Raw genomic sequence first — 22,059 nt, 5'->3', positions numbered from 1 at the left:
TTTCCTGCTTGCAAGAAATGAGAGAAGTCTGGGTAGTTCCCTTTCTAAGTAGATGTCTTCAAACAGTTAAGTTAATGTCTCTGGTGTGGCTGTTCAGTATGAGATAAATGGATTTTCATTTAAACATAAGGCCAGTGTTAATGCTTCCAGGAATGAGTGGTTCACAGCCCTAGGTATGAGCCAGCAGAGATGTTTCTGAGTCACCTGGGAAAGTTACTGCCTCGTTTCGTGCCTGTGGTCCACAACAGTGCCGTGCATTATGCTACTTGAGGACTGTCAAAAAGCTATTCTTATGTGTTTTTGTTGGGTAACAGTGAACAAGCTAGCTGAACTTGATGTAAACTGAAGGTAAAGCTTGCGGGTGGATTAATTTCTCTTGTGACTTGGTCTGTTTTGACTGGTGTCAAGTCATCCAGTGTCCACTCATGCACTGTTAATGCCAGGTGCTGCTCCAGCCAAGCACTGCTGCTGTTGGACATGGGGGGGCTCTACACAGGCTGTAATGATGAGTGAGATGGAGGTGGTGTCACCACAGGACAGTCACTGCTTTAGAACATCCAATTCATCTGTGCAGTTCGGCACTAAAGCAGGACATGGTGCATGGCTAAGCGCTAATCTTTAGTGATAAATATGGAACAGTGGACTGACAAGAGAGATTTTGGGGGGAACTGGCTAACAAACCTCCAATGTTATCCAAGAGTGTCCAAGAAGATTACCTTTCCCTGAGCTGTTTGAGTGTCCTTCTCACACACAGAGGTGCTGTTTTTGTGGAAATTCTATCAACAGTTGACACTTGCTATAAATATTTAATCTGATAATTTCAGGTGTGTTTCTTTTATCTGTTTTCAAATCTGCATTTTTGAAAAAGACCCTGTTTCGTTGTTTTCGTTTATGTATTATAAGTGGAAAATGGAATTTCATTGAAGTATTAAATATAAAACTGAAAGTAATACAGTAAAATTAGTTTCAATACTTTGTTAGTAAATATATATGTAGATATATTTTCATGATCCTGTGTTTACTTAGCCAAAACAAGAAGAAGATTTGTATCTGCAGTGTAAAATTACAGGTGTGTTATCTGTGAAAATGAAAAAAGGGACAGAAGTGGTATTGTAGACTGATTATTATATCAAATGTGAACTGTGCACTGTCAGAACATCTTATTTGTTTCATATAAGCAGATAACTTTCTGGGAACCCTTTCCAGGAGAAAGGGATTTTAACTTTCTGACATCCAGGCTTCACTCATTAGGAAATTAAATGATGTGGATGATAACCAAAAGAAAAGTTCTGTCTTAATATAAAATATTTCCTATAATAATAACCTTGAAAAAGTTGCCAATACGTTTGTAAAGTCAATATGTCATTCACTTGAAACAGAAGTGTTTGGTAGGATTTCCAACTATGTTACACATTCTTTGTGGAAGACAGTCTAGAGGGGCTGTGGTATCAGTTGTGCTAATTCATAAAACCAAACATACCTGACATAAAAATAAACATAGTTGATAACTATTTGGTGGCACTTACCTCTTTCTTGAAGGGGGATCTAGAGCCATTACTTTTTGATTGTTCTTGGCCATAAATAAGAAGGGTAGCTTTGTGTATAAATCTGTTTATTTAGAATAGAGAATTAATGCCAATCTGGCCATCCCACATATGTCTCTTTGGGTGAAAATCCACTCTGAGTATGAAATTTTGTGAGATGTTGGTGGGTAAAGAACTTTTTAGGGCATAAAGTGAATTTGCTGTTGTCATGAGTTTTAGCCCTTACTGTGCAGTGAAAGAAACTGATCTCTGTTCATGGTCTGAGCTCTGTATTTTCCCAGGATATCCATCCATTGGCTTAATTTAAAACCATTTTCTAGGAATTCATAATTTGAGTTGTTCTCATACTTTTAGTTTTCTTTGTGCTGTTGCTAAATATTGTGCTGTTGCTTGGAGAACTCATTCATGTCAGGAAAGTTTGCAACAGACTAAAGTTGGCACCTTTAGGCCATCGTAGTAATTCAGAGTAGTTGAAATCAGAGAATGACAAGTGCTAATTACATTTCAAAGTACTATATTCACTGAAGTAGTGAATGCATAGATTCAATTGGGAATGGATGACTGAATGTGTGCCCCTTCAGATCTGATATGCTGTTTTGCAGAGACATGAGTGGCTCAAGGAGTGTTTGTAAAATCTGTCTTTCATTAACAACTGTGTACTTATTCATTGCTACTTCGTCCTTTGCTTTTGCTTAATGCATACAGAATTCCATGGATTTGTTAGTGATACTTTTCAAAACAAAGCCTTAGAAAGAAAGATCTGATGGTCTTTGGAGGACTTTTTTTCCAAAGGTTTTCATTCTGAGATATATCAGCTTCGAACATTAAATCTCATATCCACTTGAACAGGAATTGCTTAAGAGGAATGATTTCATTCCCTTGAACATTTTGCTGGGAGTGTATTACTATCAAAGTGAATTATTAGAGCCTGAAGCTCAGATCTTAATCAGGAATTCTGCAAAGTAATCAGTTCTGGATGGAATTTTTGTTCTGCTTGAACAAAATATGTATTTGTACACAGCTTTCTTGCACTTACGTCATTCTCTGAGTGTATGGGGACTGGGGTTGCTGGGAGCTTTTATTGAATTTTTACACACACACACACACCCCACCCCATCCCCACCCCACCCCGTGAATAAAATATTTGGAGACTCAAACTCTAATTTCTGTTAAAGAGGTTGTCAGTGTGCTTGACGGTGACAAAGTGCAGTAGACTTACCCTCAGCTCAACATGAATTTACAAATAAAGGTTTAGAACCAATAGGAGTTCTGTACTAGGCAATGAAAACCCTTGTCCTTAAGTAATTGATGCTCAAAAAGAAGCTTGTTGGTTTTTCCTCTTTTTCAGCACCCAAAGACAATGAAGAACGTGTGTTCCGGGAACGTATGCGCCCCAGAAAGCGGCAGGGTGCTGTGCGACGCAGAGTACATCAGGTTAATGGACACAAGTTTATGGCCACCTATCTTAGACAACCAACATATTGTTCACACTGCAGAGATTTTATATGGTATGAAGACATTTTGACTTTACTTTCTTTGTAGCTTTGAACTGAGGAATTAACATACCCTCTTGTTTTGCTTAAGCATGAATAGCATGGAGTAGTAGTTCTTTTCCTCTTCAGTTTAATACTTAGCTATCATCAGTTTTGCAGATGACAATAGAAAACTGTTAAACTTCCATCATATTTGTTAGAATTAGTTGTATATGTGTTTTTTCTCTACTGAGTCACAAAATTGAATCTTTTCCTGTCTAGTTGGACTCGATGATCCGATGGGTCTCTTCCAACCTGGTCATTCTATGATTCTATGATTCTATAAATTCTAGATAGACAGCCAGTCTAGTGTTCTGTAGGTGCTTAAGTGCAGATTCAGTCCTAATATTAGACCTTTACCTTTTGCCAAGATGACTGAATTCTTCATTAGGTGCTGAAGTATCACCATCTTCCTCCTATGAAATGCCAAGGTCCTATAAAACCTACTGAAGTTAATGGCATATGGGAATATTAGACTTCTAATGATCCAGAGGTGCACAGTGTACAGAGTCTTTATTCTTACAACGTATGTTAAGAACTCCCTTTTAGAAACTGTTTACATTAGTTTTCAGTACTTGCAATTTTCAGATAGGGAAAAATGGTGGAGACATTCAGTTTTTGATACTTTTTCAGAAGCTTTATTGATGTTTTCCAAAGTTGCTTAGAGATACTGATCTGTACCTTAACATGCATAGGATCTGGTGTTGATCCATAGTTAATATTTTTTAATAATGTGTAATGAATTGGTGTTTCTTAATGTGAAATTATCTAAATTGTGCATGAACTCAACTACAGTCCTGTAAGAAATGTCTGCAGGTTAGGCTTTACGTTAGCTAAGGTGATGTCAAGCAAAAATATTGGCAAATGCAATCTTCTGTCAAGTTCTGCTTGAATGCTGTTTTACCAGCTTTTGGCTTCCCTCTTTATGTACCCTTTGACTTTGCCTAATTTTATTAGAGTAAACGTGTCTTAGTCCTTGAAGGGATTCAGAAGTATTCTTCCTACCTGTTGCATCTTATCAGCTCAAATGTGGTTCCTAATTTGAATTGATCTCAATCTAGTCACGCAGTTGTCAGGTTAGTGATTAGAAGAAGATGTTCTTTTAAACTTGTGCATGTCCAGTAAAGACAAAAGGAAATGTTTTTCATTTTTAAAAATACGTATTCTTCATTTTCTAAAACACTGTTTTATTTTTAGGGGTGTAATAGGAAAACAGGGATACCAATGCCAAGGTAAGAGATAATCTACAGGGGGCAGTTTGAATGTATGTATTATGTTATATAAATAATAAGATGTTTTCATCAGGCATTGTATATATACAAACAGCAATATGAATTTAGCACAAGATGATCAGAATAAATTTGTCTCGACAAAGATAGTCTTTACAGTAAACCGCAGTAAGATTTTTTTAAAACTTTTGGTCTTAGGCAGCATATATGAAGTAGGGGCACAGCTGACACGTCACTGAACACACCGTTCTAGGTATCTCTTGATGCACATCCAATTAGGGGAGCATATCTGCAGATGTTGACTTCTTCATTTTTCACTTCTTGCATTTTAAAATTGTTAATTCTTTATTCTGCTTAAGATTCTTTGTTTAAAAATGCCAGGTAATTGCAAAGACTGTAATTAAGTAGATGAGATAATTATAGAGGTCATCGTTAGAGAAGCTTATAGCAAAGACTGAAGAAGTGCTTCATTTTGAATTCCTTTTTTCAACTCTGTTTCTTGAAGCATTAATGTAGTCATTACTTGGGATGATGTTTTTCTACTGAGTTCTCGTCTGACAAGTAGAAATAATCAAGTTAGTGATGATTTTTCAGTTTAAGAAGCCTTGATGAAATCTCATTGTAAATAAATAAATGCAAATAATCATTTTACATTCTATAATGAGAATCAATGTGTTAACATACAGCAGAGTTTCTTTGAGTTCCTTTTTTCTTTCTTACAATGACCAAATCTAGAAGAAAAAAAAATTCAGTATTTCACTCTGAAGTTTATTTTCTTCACGTAATGACCTTGAATCCTACAGTATGGTAGACCTTGTAATTTTTAATCTTATCTGTCATATCAGCAAATGTTACTCATTGATTAAGTAATAAGTATGAATATTGGCAAGCATTCTTGCCTGCTGAAACCTTTTATTGTTATCAACTTACGACAATGTGTTACAGAAGGAATGTTCAGCTTTGGTTTTTCTGTTCTTTGACACTTACAGTGAGTTACTGTTTATGTCTCTCTTCCTCTGGAAGTTCTTCAGACAGGAATTGTTTTTGCCATTGTGTCTCATATAATGTGGAGGTCATGGACTTTTATCAGCTAAATCAAAATTATAGCTAATATTTCAGAAGGTAATTCATAGTTTTGCATACTTTTTGGCAGATATGTTTAGTTCTCTGAAAATTCATTGGTCTCTTGAAAGTCCATCATCTGCCTTTGTAAGCCAGACTTATGTCATAGGACACACTAGGTCGCCAGTCATTTGCAGCTTTTCAAGTCCTAGCATTTCTAGTCTTCCAAGTTCAGTCTTTTGTATCAAAATTAATCTTCATGAAAACTCATTCTTCTATGTTTTTTTGTTTATAGTTTGCACTTGTGTAGTCCACAAGAGATGCCATGAACTTATAATAACGAAGTGTGCTGGCTTAAAAAAACAGGAAACTCACGATGAGGTAAAAGTTTATAAAATAAATTTTCTACATAAAACTCTATCTTTAATCTGTTCTGAGTAGTGTCATCTTCTCTGTTTAATCAATGAACGCTATAGACTTTTTTGTGCCCTTCTGTTCCTTTCGTGATGTAGCACTTACTTAGGAATGACATATTACCATAACAGTTTTATTTACATGGGAATGATTATACAGCAATTTATTTATAATTACTAAACTTTTTATATCATCTGAATGCTTAAAGCCTCAGTGAGCCCATTTCACTCCTTTTCATTTTTAACATTCTGCATTTCTGGGTTAATATGAGTTGTGCAATTTTAATTCAAAAGGAGAAGAAGCAACACTAATTGATCTCATTCATCCTGCACAAATCACTACAATTTTTCATACTGGAAGCATTTTTGAATATCTGGTTCACAACCACTATTTTACATCCAGAACTTAATCACTTGCATAGGACCGTGGTACAGGACTGTGTTTGTATAGTGCTGTTTTTGCATAGTGCCAACAGGATGATAGAAAATCTTGTGCAGATTTACATTCACAGGCTCCAGACTGGTGGAGACTTGCATGCTTTGCTGATATAATGCTCTCATTGTTTAGAAAGGGGTACTGGATCACTGGAGAGGAGCCAGTGGTAATAGGAAAGGGAAGGAAAAACATTGAAATAAATCTCCTGCTACGCAGTGATCGCTATAAAAACTTATCAATTATATCCTTTAATTAGTAAGTAATCATACCTTGGAATCCCCGAACAAAACAAATTATCATTGTTATTTTCATAATCTATAGAAGAATGGGATATGAAAAGGTGAAGAGTTTGTGATACATTTCTCTTTCTGAGTCCTGTCTTAGTTCAGCCTCCTGCTCCTAAAACAACTGGGAGGGACTTCCTTGCCTTCCACATTAAGAGATCTTCCCCGATAGCCGTGTATTTGTTGTTCCCAGCAGAAGTAGGAAGTAGGCTTTATTATGTATCTCATGGACAATAGCAGCCCTTCCCCCTCTCTTCCCCAAGTAAAATAGTGAGAACTCTGTAGCCTGAATATATCTAATGCAAAGATCATCATCTGAGCACAGACTTATTTAATCTTGTTTAAATTACATGTGGTTTCAAAACATAACAGAGACTTGATCTACGCCAATAATAAAGAAATTAATTAGAATGAAATATGCTGTGCTCTCATTTTCCAGCAAGTGGGATCTCAGCGTTTCAGTGTTAACATGCCTCACAAGTTCAGCATCCACAATTACAAAGTGCCCACCTTCTGTGACCACTGTGGTTCATTGCTCTGGGGTCTTTTGAGACAAGGTTTACAATGCAAAGGTAAGGATTTTACCATTTCAGAGCTTTTCTTTTTCTTTGTGAGTGCTGTAGACTTGGAAAGACTTCAAGTTATTCTGTTTTTTCCAGCATGCGCAGAAATTAATAGCAGGTGAATAGAAGACTGCTGTAGAGATTGCCATCATAGCTAGGAGATGGTCCTTTGCCATGCAACAGCAGTCAGTAACAGCTGCAGAGGACAGAGGCACAGAAACACATTTGGGACTTCATGCTCTGTAGGTTTATTGCCATGTAGGAAATTCAAAGTCAACAGAAAATTAGGAGCACATCCCTTCAGCTTACATGCCTTTTAGATTTTCAGGTTTTGGTGATGGTTGTTAAACTTTTTAAACATCATTATTCTGGCTACTTTTCTCCTAATACCATCTTCAAAAACTATTATTATGTGTTGGCGGAAGCAGTCCTGTGCATCCACATCCAGAAGATGAGTTGTGATGGTCTGCCTAGTCCCTCTATTCCACAAAGCAAAGGATTTATCACATTCTGCAGTTTAAGGACTGTGTACTTTGTACAGTAATTGTATATGAAGTTACTGCTGGAAGGTGCATTGATGTCATTCTAACTAACAGAAATTACTTTTTCATTATCTCCTTGTTTCAAGCAGATTTATATATTCTACAAGGGATAGAAAACAATGCAAATGGTTGCAAAGGAAAGTAATATTTTAGAAACAGTGAACAAAATACTTCAATTAGTGGTTTGGTGGGTATGATGTCATGAAGATTGTCAGATTCTCAGAAGGTGGTACATAATCGAATTATAAACGTTTTCACTTTGTTACCCTTTATGACTTGGTAGGTCTATCTCCATAAACACAAAAATCATGCGAAGTACACTTCTCAACAGCAGAAATACGGAGTCATACATATATGTATAAGCATGTAAATCTATTAAATGTATCCTTTGTGGTACTGTAGATGAGCAATAACTATAGGTGAAGGTCCGACCTAATGCTTCATGTCATAAATTGCTGAGCAGCAAGGGAAAGAAAAAATTTTTTTCAAGGCAAAATGATACACTGGGAGAGTGTTCTGAAGTTTAAGCCTTCCCATATGATTCTAGCTAGCGAGCAGTGATAAATTGTTAGGATCTAAATATTGTTACTTTACTATCATTAAAGATTTTGTTTAAATGCTAACTTAATTATGATGAAGATCTGTTCAGAGAAGATTTTTCAATTAAACATGATTTTTTTCTCTTTGCTTTTTAATCAGAGCTATAGTGTATCTGCACTTATTCTGTGAAATTATTAGTCCACTTTTATATTCTCTTTCAAGTACCATAGTGGTTCATTTCCTCTTAACTATAGAAAGTAATGTTATTTCTCATACATATGCATTTGCTGTGTAGCAGATACATAGAAACAGTAGTTCAGAGAGCCTATGTTACTTTCCCTATGTTCATAAAATGAGTGCCTATAAAAATGCAGTATTGTCTGCGTGATATAGAGAACTGACCTGAGATGGAAATGCAGGTTTCTCCATGCTTTGTTTTGTCTCTTAAGTGCCAAACAAAGCTCCCTTCTTCAGAGATGTACTTACTTGCCCGGTGCTGTTAGTAACAGTATGAAAAGTGTATTCCAAAAGTTTGCTATTCTGTTTTTTCACCACTTATTCCTGTGCTGCTTTTTACAAAGAATGATCATGAAATTGGACTGTTTAAAATCTTCCTGCTTGCTTGCTTTCAAGTAGCTCAGTTCTTCAGTGTCCGCTGTTACAGATCCTAGGTCAAACATTCTACTTGCCACTGAGCTGTCATATAAATATACGTATGCTTAAAATACTGTGTGTAGAAATTTCTTTTTGATCTTTTTGTGAGCTGAAACATACTTGAGAAGGAAAGGCATCTACTTTCTAAAGTGCATGAACCCTGCTGCAGATACAATGCCTGGGTATAGTCTCAGAGGCAAATATGTTTTGTTTCTTTTGAGCTTATACATTGAAACTGTTGTTGACAAACAATATAATGAACTACAACTTTATAAATATATACTTCTTTTTTCTCTAAAAAGTAATGAAGCAAGGAATTTGAGCAATTGAATGTTAATCTAGTATTTAATTACATTTGCAATTTTGCTTTCTTTATGCCTTGCTCCACAAGAGGGCAGTGAAGTCTAAGACAAAATACACCATCTGCTCCTAACAAATCTGTGCTATTATATTTTTGATAGACCTATGTTCTGCTTCCTGCCCCATTACCTCAAAACAATGTAACTTTTTTTCCCTCTTACTTGTATACTAGTATCATGAGAAGGTATTTAACAGAAAGAACTAAGTAAAGGGATTGCCATGTAAGGAAAGAGACTATCTAAAAGTGCCAAGGACTTGAATTAAAACTTAAACCATTGTTTGTTTTGTGCCTACCTATGTTAGGAGTTAATCTGCTTCAATAAGATACAGTAAGAAGCAATAATACATGAGGAACAATGTGCTTTCAGTATGAGAGCAGAATTGGACTGCTAAAACCCAAGCTCTGAAGGACTTTTCTTCTAGTTCAAATTCTATTTAAGATTTACAGGATCATTAGATATTTTCATTTGTTCCTGCTTCTGTTCTGGGTACTATGTGTGCTGCATTATCATAGCAGAAGAATAATAACCAGGTTAATAATTTTATATTAGCATTGAAGTGTCACTGCAAATCCTGATAAGTACTTCTCTACTGAAATTATATTTATTTGAAGGAGTTATTGATAGGTCCATTAAGGTCTGATTTAAGTAGGTAATACAACTGCCAAGGTAGTATTTAATTTGCTGTATTTACATTTCATTGCAGTTTGCAAGATGAATGTACATCGACGCTGTGAAACAAATGTGGCACCAAACTGTGGAGTGGATGCTAGAGGTATAGCTAAAGTTCTTGCAGATCTTGGAGTCACTCCAGATAAGATCACTAATAGTGGGCAGAGAAGGAAAAAGGTAATTTTACTATGCAGTGTCACATAAAAAAATGAGATAAGTATGGCTGTATTGTGACTTTCCTAGCTGGTGTTCAATCCCACTCACTTGACTTGCATAAGAATTTTTTAGAAGTTAGTTCAGAACTAAGATTTTGGCTTTTGATTTATAAGTGCTAATAATCTGTTCTATGTTTTTTAATATGGAATTTGGTTTAATTCATACAGTTTTGCAAACCTGGAATCTGTGTAGAATCCCCATTTTAGTTTTGAGGAAGAAGATTTGACAGAGAGACAGTGTCTGACACAACAGTTAATAAAAAAACATAAATGTCTCTTTGGCTTAGAATTGGAATTGGATAATTGATTGACTGAGACGCAGCACTACTCTGTAACATTGTAAATGCTGCTAAATGAGCAATGTGCTGATTCTCATGAAGAGAAACTGTTTACCAGATGATGGTTCCAGAGTTATTGTCACTGTTACAGAGAAAACTGTGCTGTTCTAGAGATAAAAAGCTCATGTCACCCCATCCAAGGTTAATGGGGTCATTCTGGATTGATAATATGTATCCTGGATCAGAATTGGGCTACACTTTCTATTTGCATGATTGTGACAACAGACCCATTGCTCTTATTTACAGAAGTAGGCGATTTTTAGCACAATTTCTTAAAATGTAGTCATTCACTTCTATTCATTTTCCTCATTATTGCATGCTTGGGTCCCATATACATTGTTTTAAAATGTTACAGCAGCATAGAAAGCTCAGGAATAAATTAATTGATGTGTGACTCCTGGGAAAAGATAATGTGGTGTTACTGCCTGAGTTAGTTTTCAGTGCTTGCTGGTGTGTCTTGTAGTTAAATGTGCTTATCGGATAGATTTCTACACAGGCTCATGGTGGATATGCTAAACTTTCCCAGTCATTCTGTTATGCTTGTTACATTTATTTTGTATTCAGAACCTATTTTTTCATTAAATTGCCAGTTCTTTCTTTGTTTATATTGTAGTTTCCTTTTGATGTGATACCATCTACTATATGGTTGAGATCACGGAATCACTAGGTTGGAAAAGACACGCAGGATCATAGAGTCCAACCATTCCTATCAATCACTAAACCATGCCCCTCAGCACCTCGTCCGCCCGTCCCTTAAACACCTCCAGGGAAGGTGACTCAACCACCTCCCTGGGCAGCCTGTTCCAGTGACCAATGAACCTTTCCGTGAAACATTTTTTCCTGATGTCCAGCCTGAACCTCCCCTGGCAGAGCTTGAGGCCATTCCCTCTTGTCCTCTCCCCTGTCACTTGGGAGAAGAGGCCAGCACCCTCCTCTCTACAACCTCCTTTCAGGTAGTTGTAGAGAGCAATGAGGTCTCCCCTCAGCCTCCTCTTCTCCAGGCTAAACAACCCCAGCTCTCTCAGCCGCTCCTCATAAGGCCTGTTCTCCAGCCCCCTCACCAGCTTTGTTGCTCTTCTCTGGACTCGCTCCAGAGCCTCAACATCCTTCTTGCAGCGAGGGGCCCAGAACTGAACACAGTATTCAAAGAGTACTCTCACCAGTGCCGAGTACAGAGGGAGAATAACCTCCCTGGACCTGCTGGCCACGCTGTTTCTGATACAAGCCAAGATGCCATTGGCCTTCTTGGCCACCTGGGCACACTGCTGGCTCATGTTCAGTCGGCTGTCAACCAACACCCCCAGGTCCCTCTCCTCCAGGCAGCTTTTTAGCCAGACTTCTCCTAGTCTGTAGCACTGCATAGGGTTGTTGTGCCCCAAGTGCAGGACCCGGCACTTGGCCTTGTTAAACCTCGTCACATTGGTCTCAGCTCAGTGGTCCAGCCTGTTCAGGTCCCTTTGAAGAGGGGCAGAACATCTTCACTTTCCTTCATAACTCTACTTGTGAATTAATGTTGTTGAATTAAATTTCCTTTTGGCATGGGATGATCTTATAGCTGAGTATCTCTTTTGGAATTGTTCTTAGCTAATTGCAGGTGCAGAGAATCAACAACCAGTTCCGGGAAGCACATCATCAGAAGAAGATAGGTCAAAGTCAGCACCAACTTCTCCATGTGATCAAGGTCAAACATCTCTTTTTATTTCTTAACTGTTATATATATATAGTCACATATTTTCCTTCTTTAGAAGGGTAAAAAATCTCTTAGCTCCACCCTCTGTAGAAGCAAATCAATGAAGTAGTTGCCACCAGAAAATGAAGTACTTAGAGTTAGGAACTGCAAAAACTTCTTTAAAAAGACTACTTCTCTCTTCATTTATATCTGTGGAATTAAGTGTCTTTTAAAGGGAAAATGATAAAACAGTCATCTTAAAATATTAACTTTACTGGATGAGTCATTACCTAACCAAATACCTTTATTCAAGGAGGTTATATATTGTTTTGTAAGAGTGAAAACATCTTAAATAGTACCACAGAACTTGAAAGAGCATTTATCTATCTGAAAAAGATAAGTTTTTGAAATAAAATAGCCTCCTTGCAATTTCATGTTGAACATCTGTGATAATAAAAACTTCCATCCAGTTAGGCTATGCTAGTGTGTTGTTGTGGTCTCTAGAGGCTTTGTTAATGCATATTTCCTTTCAGATATTTCTTTTCTTGCATAGTTTTTGAGAAAAATATTTTAATCTTCACTGCTATGACCTGATTTCATTGAGCTGAACAGGCTCATTGACAGAACATATATGTCAGCAGCACTTTGTGAGTCTGATCTGAGTGTTGGGTTTAAAAATCAGAAGTCTATGAGGTATCTTACGTACCATCATGTATGTAAACCAGTGGTTGAAAAAAATCGTTACACCAAGATATAAGAATCTGAGTATTTTTGTGTCAAAATCATTGAAATTTATTTACAGCTAAGAAATTTCTCAGCCTAAGAAATTTCTCCAAAGCTCCATAGTAGTAAGAACTATAAAACACTGAGTCCAGAACTGGTTTAAATTTGTCAGCCTCTTGATTTCACATACAGTATTTTAATTGAATAATATTTTTTAAATATCTGATTATTTACTTGAAATAAGAACAAAGAATTCATCTAAATTCTCTCTTAAATTTCACTTCTGTTGTTGTTCAGTAAAGTTGTTGCTTCTAAGGTCATCAGGCAGAAGTACTATGCAGGAGCTTGAGATAGACCCCAAGGTCTGTTAGTCACCAGGACTCACTGTGTTTAAGACTGAGAAATGTTCTGAACTATTTAGCAGATCTACACAATTGGTGCATGAAGTGGCGCTAGGAAGTGGTCAAATAATTTATTGGCAGGAGTCTACTAACAGCTGGAGCTGAGTAAGATGCTCCATTTGTGTTGACTTCAAGGACTGGGACACCCAACTATCCTTTGAACTTTTCAAGATACAGCTGTAAGATACTAAAGCCGGAAGATGAGTTCAAGTGCTGCAGGAAGATAGGGGTACTAAAAAGAAAGTATTTGTCTGTGGTACAGGAACACCCAAAATCACTAAAACAACTATTTGGCCACTATTCTGACTTATCTTTTGAGCTTTGGATATGTCATTCTCTTAGTTTCATTTTAAAAGGCCACCCTTCCTGTTAAAGCAAGGTTTTGTCTAATTACAGTAAGGTGGAGAAGCAGTTTGCTAAGTATGTATTCTTAACCACAGATTGCTCTACAAAGCATTCAGGGATGATGCATGTCCCTTCCCAAAACTGATAGACTGATATGGGCTGTTTTTCTGATGGCTGGTTAAAACAAACACTTTTTTCTCACATTTCTGTAGAAATCAAGGAGCTGGAAAACAATATTAGGAAAGCGTTATCGTTTGACAATCGGGGAGAGGAACACAGAGCAACAGCTACAACATCAACAGACAACCAGCTTAACAAAGCAGGGGAGAACGGTGAAAATGGGGAGGTCAAACAGGCCCAGACCAAACGAATAGGCCTGGAAGAGTTCAACTTCATCAAAGTATTAGGGAAAGGCAGCTTTGGCAAGGTGGGTAGTTTTGTTTTGTTTTGTTTTGTTTTACTGGTGTGTAGGCTTTTTTTGATGGTACTGCTTTGAAAGTGTTTATAACAACATTCAGAAAGTGCTTCCACGGCAGGGGTTTCCTTCCATTCTTCGCCTGTTGGGTAAAACCAGCTTTTACCCCACAGATCAGAAATACCAGACTCCTGATCAGCTGGCATTTTCTGTGCTCTAGCTCACTTCATTTACCAGGGTCAAGCCTTTTGAAACAAAATGTCAATGTTTCACTGTTTCAGGGTATTGGTAATGAAGACACACATACAGTTAGGACATGCTGTTCAACAAGCGAATTAGTTAGGGTCACGCAGGAAGAATCAGCCCAGGAGTAATGTTGTGGAGTTTTGAGTTCATTCTCTTTCTAGATAGTGCCCAGTTCAAGTTTACTTATTTCACAGAATAGTTTTTGTGCTTGTTTCTCCCCAGTGGGTGTGTTCGTTGCTGGAGGAAGCAGACCTCAAGCATTTATACTCAGATATGACGAGTGGAAGAAGCTTAGACAGCTAGCCAAAGTACCTATGTATGTGGCAAAAGTGTAACTTGCCAGATACCTTCCCACAGTAGGGAATTGATAAGGGTGGAAGGGACATTGCTCTATTTACAGGGCTTATAGATTTTCTTTTCACAGTACTTTGCACATGGAATTAAAGAGGAGGACTGAGATGTGAATCTTTTTTCACAAGTACACTCTTCCTTCCTTGCTATACAGGAACTGCAGATGCAGAGGGACAGAGCTGAAAGTACTTCTTTTGTCTCCCTGTTTTCTAATCCTTTCTCTGAAGATTACCCTGGCTCCAAGCCAGAATTGACCTTAAAAAGATCGTAGGACTTGAACCTCAAACAATAGTAGTAGTTAAAATCAACAACTTTAAAGCAGACAGAATGGTACATGGGTTTGTATACTAAGTTAGTTGCAGAGAAATCTCAGAACCAGAAGTCGGAGATAAAAGTGGAAGATAAATTTCTGTTCTATATCATCTTACTTTATTAGTTTTTGAGATCTCATTAATAGGCATTCCTTAGGATATTTGAATGAGGAGAGAAAAATTTTCCATCTTCTGCATTGTTAACTATCAAAGTATTTGTCTTCTGTTTCAAGTTTAAAGAACAACACAGGTACCTATCTTATTCTATAAGTACATTACTTTCAATTTTATAAACATACCACTTAATTCAGGCAAGTAACTTTGTATTTCCAGTGCAGTCAAAATCTTCTGCAACCCTGCATTTATGATATCTGTTGTTCATACGTAAACAGAATTTGTATTTGCTTTAGGTAATGTTAGCTGAGCTAAAAGGAAAAGATGAAGTATACGCAGTGAAAGTCTTGAAGAAAGATGTCATACTTCAAGATGATGATGTAGACTGTACAATGACAGAAAAGAGAATTCTGGCACTAGCACGGAAACATCCATACTTAACACAACTTTACTGCTGCTTCCAGACAAAGGTAAGCTACGGGAATCTCTTACCAGTTTGTGTCCAAGGAACAATACTCTCTGTTTCCAGAGTAAAAGACACCAATGTAAAAAGTACAGTAATATTTTGAAAATGTTTCTGAGAAGTTTTTGGCATTTCAGCTTTTCAGTAGTCTTGAACAGGAGTACTGGCTGCTGTTGAATAACGTTAATACTATTACCTTTTACGTACCAGGAGGTGGCAGTAAATGAGTTAAAAAAATTTGAAACAACCCCACACGCATAAAATACAAAAAAAATGACTGATGTGCTGTTTTCTGCGTTTCCTTTGTACGTTAGTAGGGTGTATCATTTGTTGTCTTCAGTACAGATGCTTATAACATCCAGTATTCAGAATAAAAATTCTAAAATTATCTTATCAGAAATGAGACTATGGCAAAACACTCGTCTTTTCAGTTTTCTTGTGCTGTGTAGTATACAAAATGTTAGAAAAATAAAGGAATTGGGTATACTGCTTATCAAATAAGTTCCCGTTAGGCTAATGCCACCCGTGTGCTTGAGGAGCAGGAAGAAAGAAAGGCAGAGCGAGCTGATAGTGAGTGCCTGTTCCTGTGGCCTTTTCCACATTGGTAATTTTTCATACAGAATTTCTCTTCATAGCATTTGTTTTGGATTTGCTGCTTAAATGTAAATGACCATTTGGATGATGTAGCTGACTCATTAGGGTTTCTGAATCCAGTCAGTCACAGGGATTGAAACTGGTTGTGTTCACAGAATATTTCCGATTTTCAGTTTTCAGTCTCTTATTTCTTTCTTGTCAATCAGCTAAGCTGACGGTTTTTTGCCTGGTTTTCCAGAAAGCTTTATAGACAAGATAAAACCCCAAAACAAAAAAAAACAAACTAAAACCACCACAACTGATAGAATAATAATCACATATAATTGAATTTACAGAAACATCCCTTGTTTTTTTATGTGCCTAGTAATATGTTCACTGTTTCAACTTTTGCCTGTTGGACCAAACATGCCATTCATTTCAACAGGATGAGTTTTTTACCTGTAGGGAGTAAGTTTAGGTGTTAGTATATACATATGTTTTAAATAAAACACTTGAAAATCAATCAACTTCTTTCTGTCTTTTGGGGTTTTTTTTGTTTTTTTTCTTTTCTTACATTTGAGTATTTCAGTCAATTTAATGGAAAAGTTTAGCAGAGCAAACGAATAATTAGATTAGCATATTGAACAAAATTAAGACTTAATAATGGTATATATGAATGTATTTGTGTGCATGTGTAAATACCCACATATTGACATGTTGTAACCAAAACTATGATGGCACAAATGAGCAATTGCAATAATTATGTGTGTAGAATTACAGAAAAGCTGTGACTAAAACGTCTTCCAGCAAAGCTGTTTGGAAAGATAAATAGGGCAGTAGGAAAACCATAGGAAAATGGCTAGTAGGATCAAGGTTATAATGTCTTCAAATATGCAAATAACAAATGTTTAATATATTTATACAGTTCTTAAAATAGTGGAAATGCATTTATGTATTATGTACTTTGAAGTCAACACAAAAAAATAGCCCAGGAAGATGTGTATACAGTTTATGTCTGTGGAGGATGTTTCATGCATTCAGAGTTTCATTTCATTTGAATGTATTTGTGAACATACTTTTTAAATGTTTTAACATACTATTTAAAAATCTGTAACTAGACATAAGCTTATTATTTCATATGAAGAAAGTGATAAAAGGATTGTACTGAGGTGAAGGATAAACTCTGTGAACGGAGAGGAGCCTTCAGGACGAAGGCAGACTGTGCTCCCTTAAGTGTAAATTATGCATCACCAGCCTGATGTGAATCACGTGACAGAACATCAGTAAAGATCAGTTTTATATTAAGTGAATTATGGCAAATATTTCGCCTGCTACTTGTCTTGCTCCTGCAGATTTATTTCCTTTTGTATCTCTCCCTTTTTTTGAGCCACGCTTTCTGCATTCTTCTATTTTGGAATTTTTATCGCCATCTTTTTTCTTCCCAGATCTCTTGGCCAGAGAGCAACTGTAGCTTGTGGCTTTGCTGAACTTAGAGGAACCAGTAGTTATGTGATTTATAGTTACAAGGCATATGCTAGTGCCTCTTTTCAAACAAACAAAACTACAGCTGGTGATACCCAATCAAAGTCCACAGCTGAAAAATGAAGGGTTTTTTTTTTAATATGGCATATGAACAATTTGCAAAGGACAAAAAACCAAAACCTATGTAAAAGCAAAAGGAATCTGTTAAAGCTATTAATTATTTATGAATGACAACAAATGAAAATGTACCAACTAAATTAGTCACTGAATAATTTGCTCAGGTTCAGTGGAAAAACAGGTAGAAAAACTTGCTCGAACAAACATGGTCTGTGGTTAAAAGAGCTTTACTGTGAGAAAGTCTGTTGTACAATAGAGTTTAAGATGCATTAAACAGTAGTGTCTAGTTACTTATGCTGCAATTGCTGTGCCTTGGCCACTGTACTTTGCAGAACTGGTCCCTGAAGTGATCATGCTGAAATTAAATTTTACATTTCAGGGAGAGCATATTTGTCACATACACCCTGACTTAAGGGGAATACTGACTCAGTATTCATTGTCAAAGCACTCAGAGGTTGACTTTATGTAATAAGATTACTTGCTTCGTTCCTGTTCCACAAAAGTGCAAATATATGAGCTTGACTTCATATATTGCAGTGTGTTCCTTCAGTAATAAGGTGAAGACACTGCAGAAAAATTGCCTAATATGCTTTTTACCGTAAGTATACTTAAGTATTATTTGTTTTTTACATGGAGCAAACTTTTCATTAGTATCATTTACTAGATGATACTGTTATTATCACAAGTAATGAATCATATTTAAAATTCTTTTGGAATTCAGAAATCTTGCCAAATAAAGGCTAATAACAGCATACCTTAACACTAATGTGGTTTTAGTCCTACATACCTGAATTTACCTTTAGCAGTCCCATCAAGCATCCTTATTTAAAAAGAATATTCTTGGGACTAGTATTTATCATGTCCCTTCTTAATCCATAAATTAATTTTGCTTTAAGACTGTCAAAAAATGAGCCCCTCCCACCAAAAAAAAGAACATTCTACATTAAAACTATGTGTGTTCAAATATTGTACCTCAGGGATTTTTTTTGCGGTCTTCTACAGTGACTTCTGCAGGAAGTCAAGATAGCTGGGTTCTGTTCCAAAGCTTAGGATAATATGTGTGAAGCTGATATATGATGTTTTCTCTGCAACAGTTTGAGTTATGAACTCAGCAACCCAGGTCTATACACTAGAAAGAGTGTAAAATCTATGAGCAGGACCTCAGCTGATACATGTTTTCACTTGGAAGGAGCTCAGATATTTCAATGTAACATGTAAAACCATGTCACAGTTAGATAGTTTTTTTTGATACTCCTATACTAGCAGCAGCATTTCTCATCTTGTTTTGCCAGAATATGATCAATGCATCTGTCAATATATTCAGAAGTTTGATTTCTGCTTTGCTTGTGGTCTGTCAGCAGGATTATAAATCAAGAATACTGCATTCTGTATTTGCCACTTACATAGTGAAACTTGTCCAAGGCCTAGCATACAGGGTACAGCATTTTTGTAATAACTGAGCTTTACTTATCATCATCTTTGATTTTTTCAGGACTTTATTGTGTCTTTCATTGAGAAAACGCGGGGAGGGAGGGGGGAGATGTTGTTCAGGACTACCACCATTCACATTCTTCTTTTGCTTTTCCTCCTGTCTTCCCTTTCTCTTTTTCTGTGTGCTGCTTCCTTATGTTTTCAGTAAGGAGTATCTTACCTGACAATAATGCTGATGCTGCCCAATTCTCCTCTCCAGCATCCTCTTCACTGCAACCTCATACCATACTTCAGTGATAGACTGTGGAACAGTATCAACATTAGATTTCATTGATAGTGCTTTAGTCAGATGGCTGGCAAAGGGGCTTTGAGTATGTATAGAGCTATTTTCTCTGAAATTCTTGTAAATGTGATACTTTATTCACAGTTGGAAATTTCAGAACTGTGAAAATTAAAGTCTTTTAATGGAAAGTTGATATTCTGCAAAATAAAGGCATAACTAGCTTCACTTTATTCCTCCTACACCCATCAACATTCTTCATAGCATTTAAAATGTTGTAGACCTCTACCATATGAGAGGCACATGTGATGTATGTGCACACCCTATAATTTATAATGAATTATCCTAATAAATACTTTAGAAATAACATTTTTTCAAATTAAGACAGTGAAAGCTTTATTACAATAATTCATAATAAATTTAGAAGACTAGAGAGCTAGTGCTTTTAACTTTTACCATTTACTATTTTATCCAGCCTCATGAAATTAGACAGATTTGGAACAAATGCTGTCCTGCTCATTTCAAAGTGCTATCTTCAAGAAAATTGTTTGTACCCAGACATATTTGAGAGTGTGGTTAGTATAGAGCAATGTTCCTGTTGAATGATAGAGTTGCATAACTTCTAAAGGACTCTTAGTGAGCATTATAGCTATTTCTGTTAAATAAAACGAGTATTTAAAACATAAAGAAAGTTAGAAAGGACAGTTACTACAGGTGAATAGTTAGACTTATCCCACTCATAAAAGCTTTTTTTTCCCCCTTACAATTGTCTGCATATTTAAAAGCAGAGTTATCTGTTCATAGCATAGCTCCTGAGCTGAACTGCAAGACCATTCACTTCTTTCCTGTCTTCTGGTGTTACAAGGTAGGGATTACGCACATGACTGTGGCAGAACTGGAATAGGCTGTAGTGACCCTATTACCACTGTGTTGGTCCCCTAATGGTTATGTTCTACGTAGTGGCTTACTACTGATTTATCCTAGATTGTGAGCACTGTGAATCAGGTGCTATTCCTTTCTGTGCATTTGCACTGTGTTGCACATTCTGGGTAATGCTAGAAGGCTGATGTTTAAAAAGCTCAGATGTAGGATGTTTGTTTCAGCTGTCATGATGTTCCTTTGTGATTTTTGGCAGATCTTAGAACCTCTTTCTGCATAAGCTCTCTCTGTAAAAAAACAAGATTAATCAGTCTTTCTTTTATCCATGTCTTGTATTTAAATGTTTTACCAGGAGGGTTTGCAAGTCCAGTAGTACAATATTTTTACAATGTGCAAGGATCAGTATGGAAAAGTGGAACATTGCAAAAGGTTTAAAATGGAGTTATATTTTTTTAAGTGACTTGATTTATTTGTGTAAGAAACTGTAAAACAGCAAAAGGGAAGAGTATCATGTACTTATGATGTCTTTAAGTCCCCTTTTCTAAGTTAATTTGAGAAAAATCACTGTCGTACGTGACTGAAACAGTCTTTGGTAATATAAAAGCATGTCTTATTTTTCTTAGTGTATTTGTACTAAAAAGTAAATATGTTCTGTTATAATACCTCAGCAGAGTGTCATTTATGATATACTGTGCAAATTAACCTAACTTAGTAGCCAGTGTTACATTCATCTGGGACTAATCAGAGCTTATAATCCATTTTATCTGGTATTCTTATACTTACGTTGCTAAGGAGCTAAAGCCATTATGCAGATATTGTTATATGGATGTAATCTGTTTAGCACAAGTTTGCATTGCCTTTTATTACTGATTAGTGTCAAATTAGAGCTTTTTAGGGCCAAATCCTGTTCATTATTATCCCTGCTTCAGTGGATTTGTACATGTGTGAGACCAAAGACTAAATTAGCCCCTGTATTTTTAGCTACTTCAGTGCTAAAATATTCTAATATAAATTAAATATAGAATTACTGACAAAGATTTTTTGACATTGGGTGTTAACTATGGCAAAAAGCTTGAATAAAACGGTAGGTAAGTATGGAACAATGTTTTTTATGCTGTTTGTGTTCTGATATCTTTTTATATACATCTATACACTGTTATATTCAAACTCAGTATTTTATTTACCTCTATTATTATATGTGCAATAGTATCTGTCTTTAAAGTACCAGCTGGTTTCTACAGGCAGTTCATAAGATAAATTAAAATGAACTGATATTGACTCATTCTTCAGAGTATTTCCTGAAGCCCTACGAGTTAGAGTGGCATCTGATGATGTCGTACATATCGTACAGTCAAGAAGTCATATAAATGCATGAAATTAAGGCAGAATAAGTTTTTCCAGAGATTTCAGTACTGAGTATGTTAAATTTAGTTTTCCTTTTGACTGCTACACAGTATGACTGCATTCGTTGCAATCATTGTGTTGTCTAAAAGTAGACACTGAGATCAAGAATAGTCGCAACAGTGAAGCTGATAATTAAATACTGTAATCATTGTCTGTCACACACACAAGCCCCTGTGTCCAGCATGATGACCTGGTTTTGGGAAACTTGCTATTATTCTGCTCAGTTATTGCTAGCTGCTCTTGAAGGATTATTAAAGCCTGGTTAGCTCACTGAAGATTCATTGTTCACATTAGTCCTTTTAGTGTTAAACTTCAAGTCAGGCTATCAGTGTAGCCAGGCTCATCAGGGGTCTGCAGGAGAAGTTACTCCTCCAGCATCAATCAGAAGAGTCTAAATGCTTCTCTTTCAGACAGGAAAGACTTTATTTTGTGATGTAGCACCCAAACTGAACAGGACTCTTTCACACCCTCT

At 36.4% G+C, this 22,059-nt stretch overlaps 1 protein-coding gene across 1 annotated transcript in view; it reads left to right on the top strand.

Annotated features, from left to right (window-relative positions):
* Positions 1-22,059, top strand: part of PRKCE (protein kinase C epsilon) — a 296,234-nt gene that overhangs the window by 183,052 nt on the left and 91,123 nt on the right. Inside the window, exons 3-10 of the mRNA XM_069852631.1 lie at positions 2,893-3,052; positions 4,274-4,308; positions 5,663-5,748; positions 6,940-7,072; positions 9,865-10,007; positions 11,968-12,064; positions 13,734-13,948; positions 15,255-15,428. Of these exons, the coding sequence (XP_069708732.1) occupies positions 2,893-3,052; positions 4,274-4,308; positions 5,663-5,748; positions 6,940-7,072; positions 9,865-10,007; positions 11,968-12,064; positions 13,734-13,948; positions 15,255-15,428 (1,043 nt within the window). The remainder of the gene's footprint in view (positions 1-2,892; positions 3,053-4,273; positions 4,309-5,662; positions 5,749-6,939; positions 7,073-9,864; positions 10,008-11,967; positions 12,065-13,733; positions 13,949-15,254; positions 15,429-22,059) is intronic.

The sequence above is a fragment of the Phaenicophaeus curvirostris genome, chromosome 2, assembly GCF_032191515.1.
Source record: "Phaenicophaeus curvirostris isolate KB17595 chromosome 2, BPBGC_Pcur_1.0, whole genome shotgun sequence".
NCBI lineage: Eukaryota > Metazoa > Chordata > Aves > Cuculiformes > Cuculidae > Phaenicophaeus > Phaenicophaeus curvirostris.
This window is presented reverse-complemented; position numbering and strand designations above follow the sequence as displayed.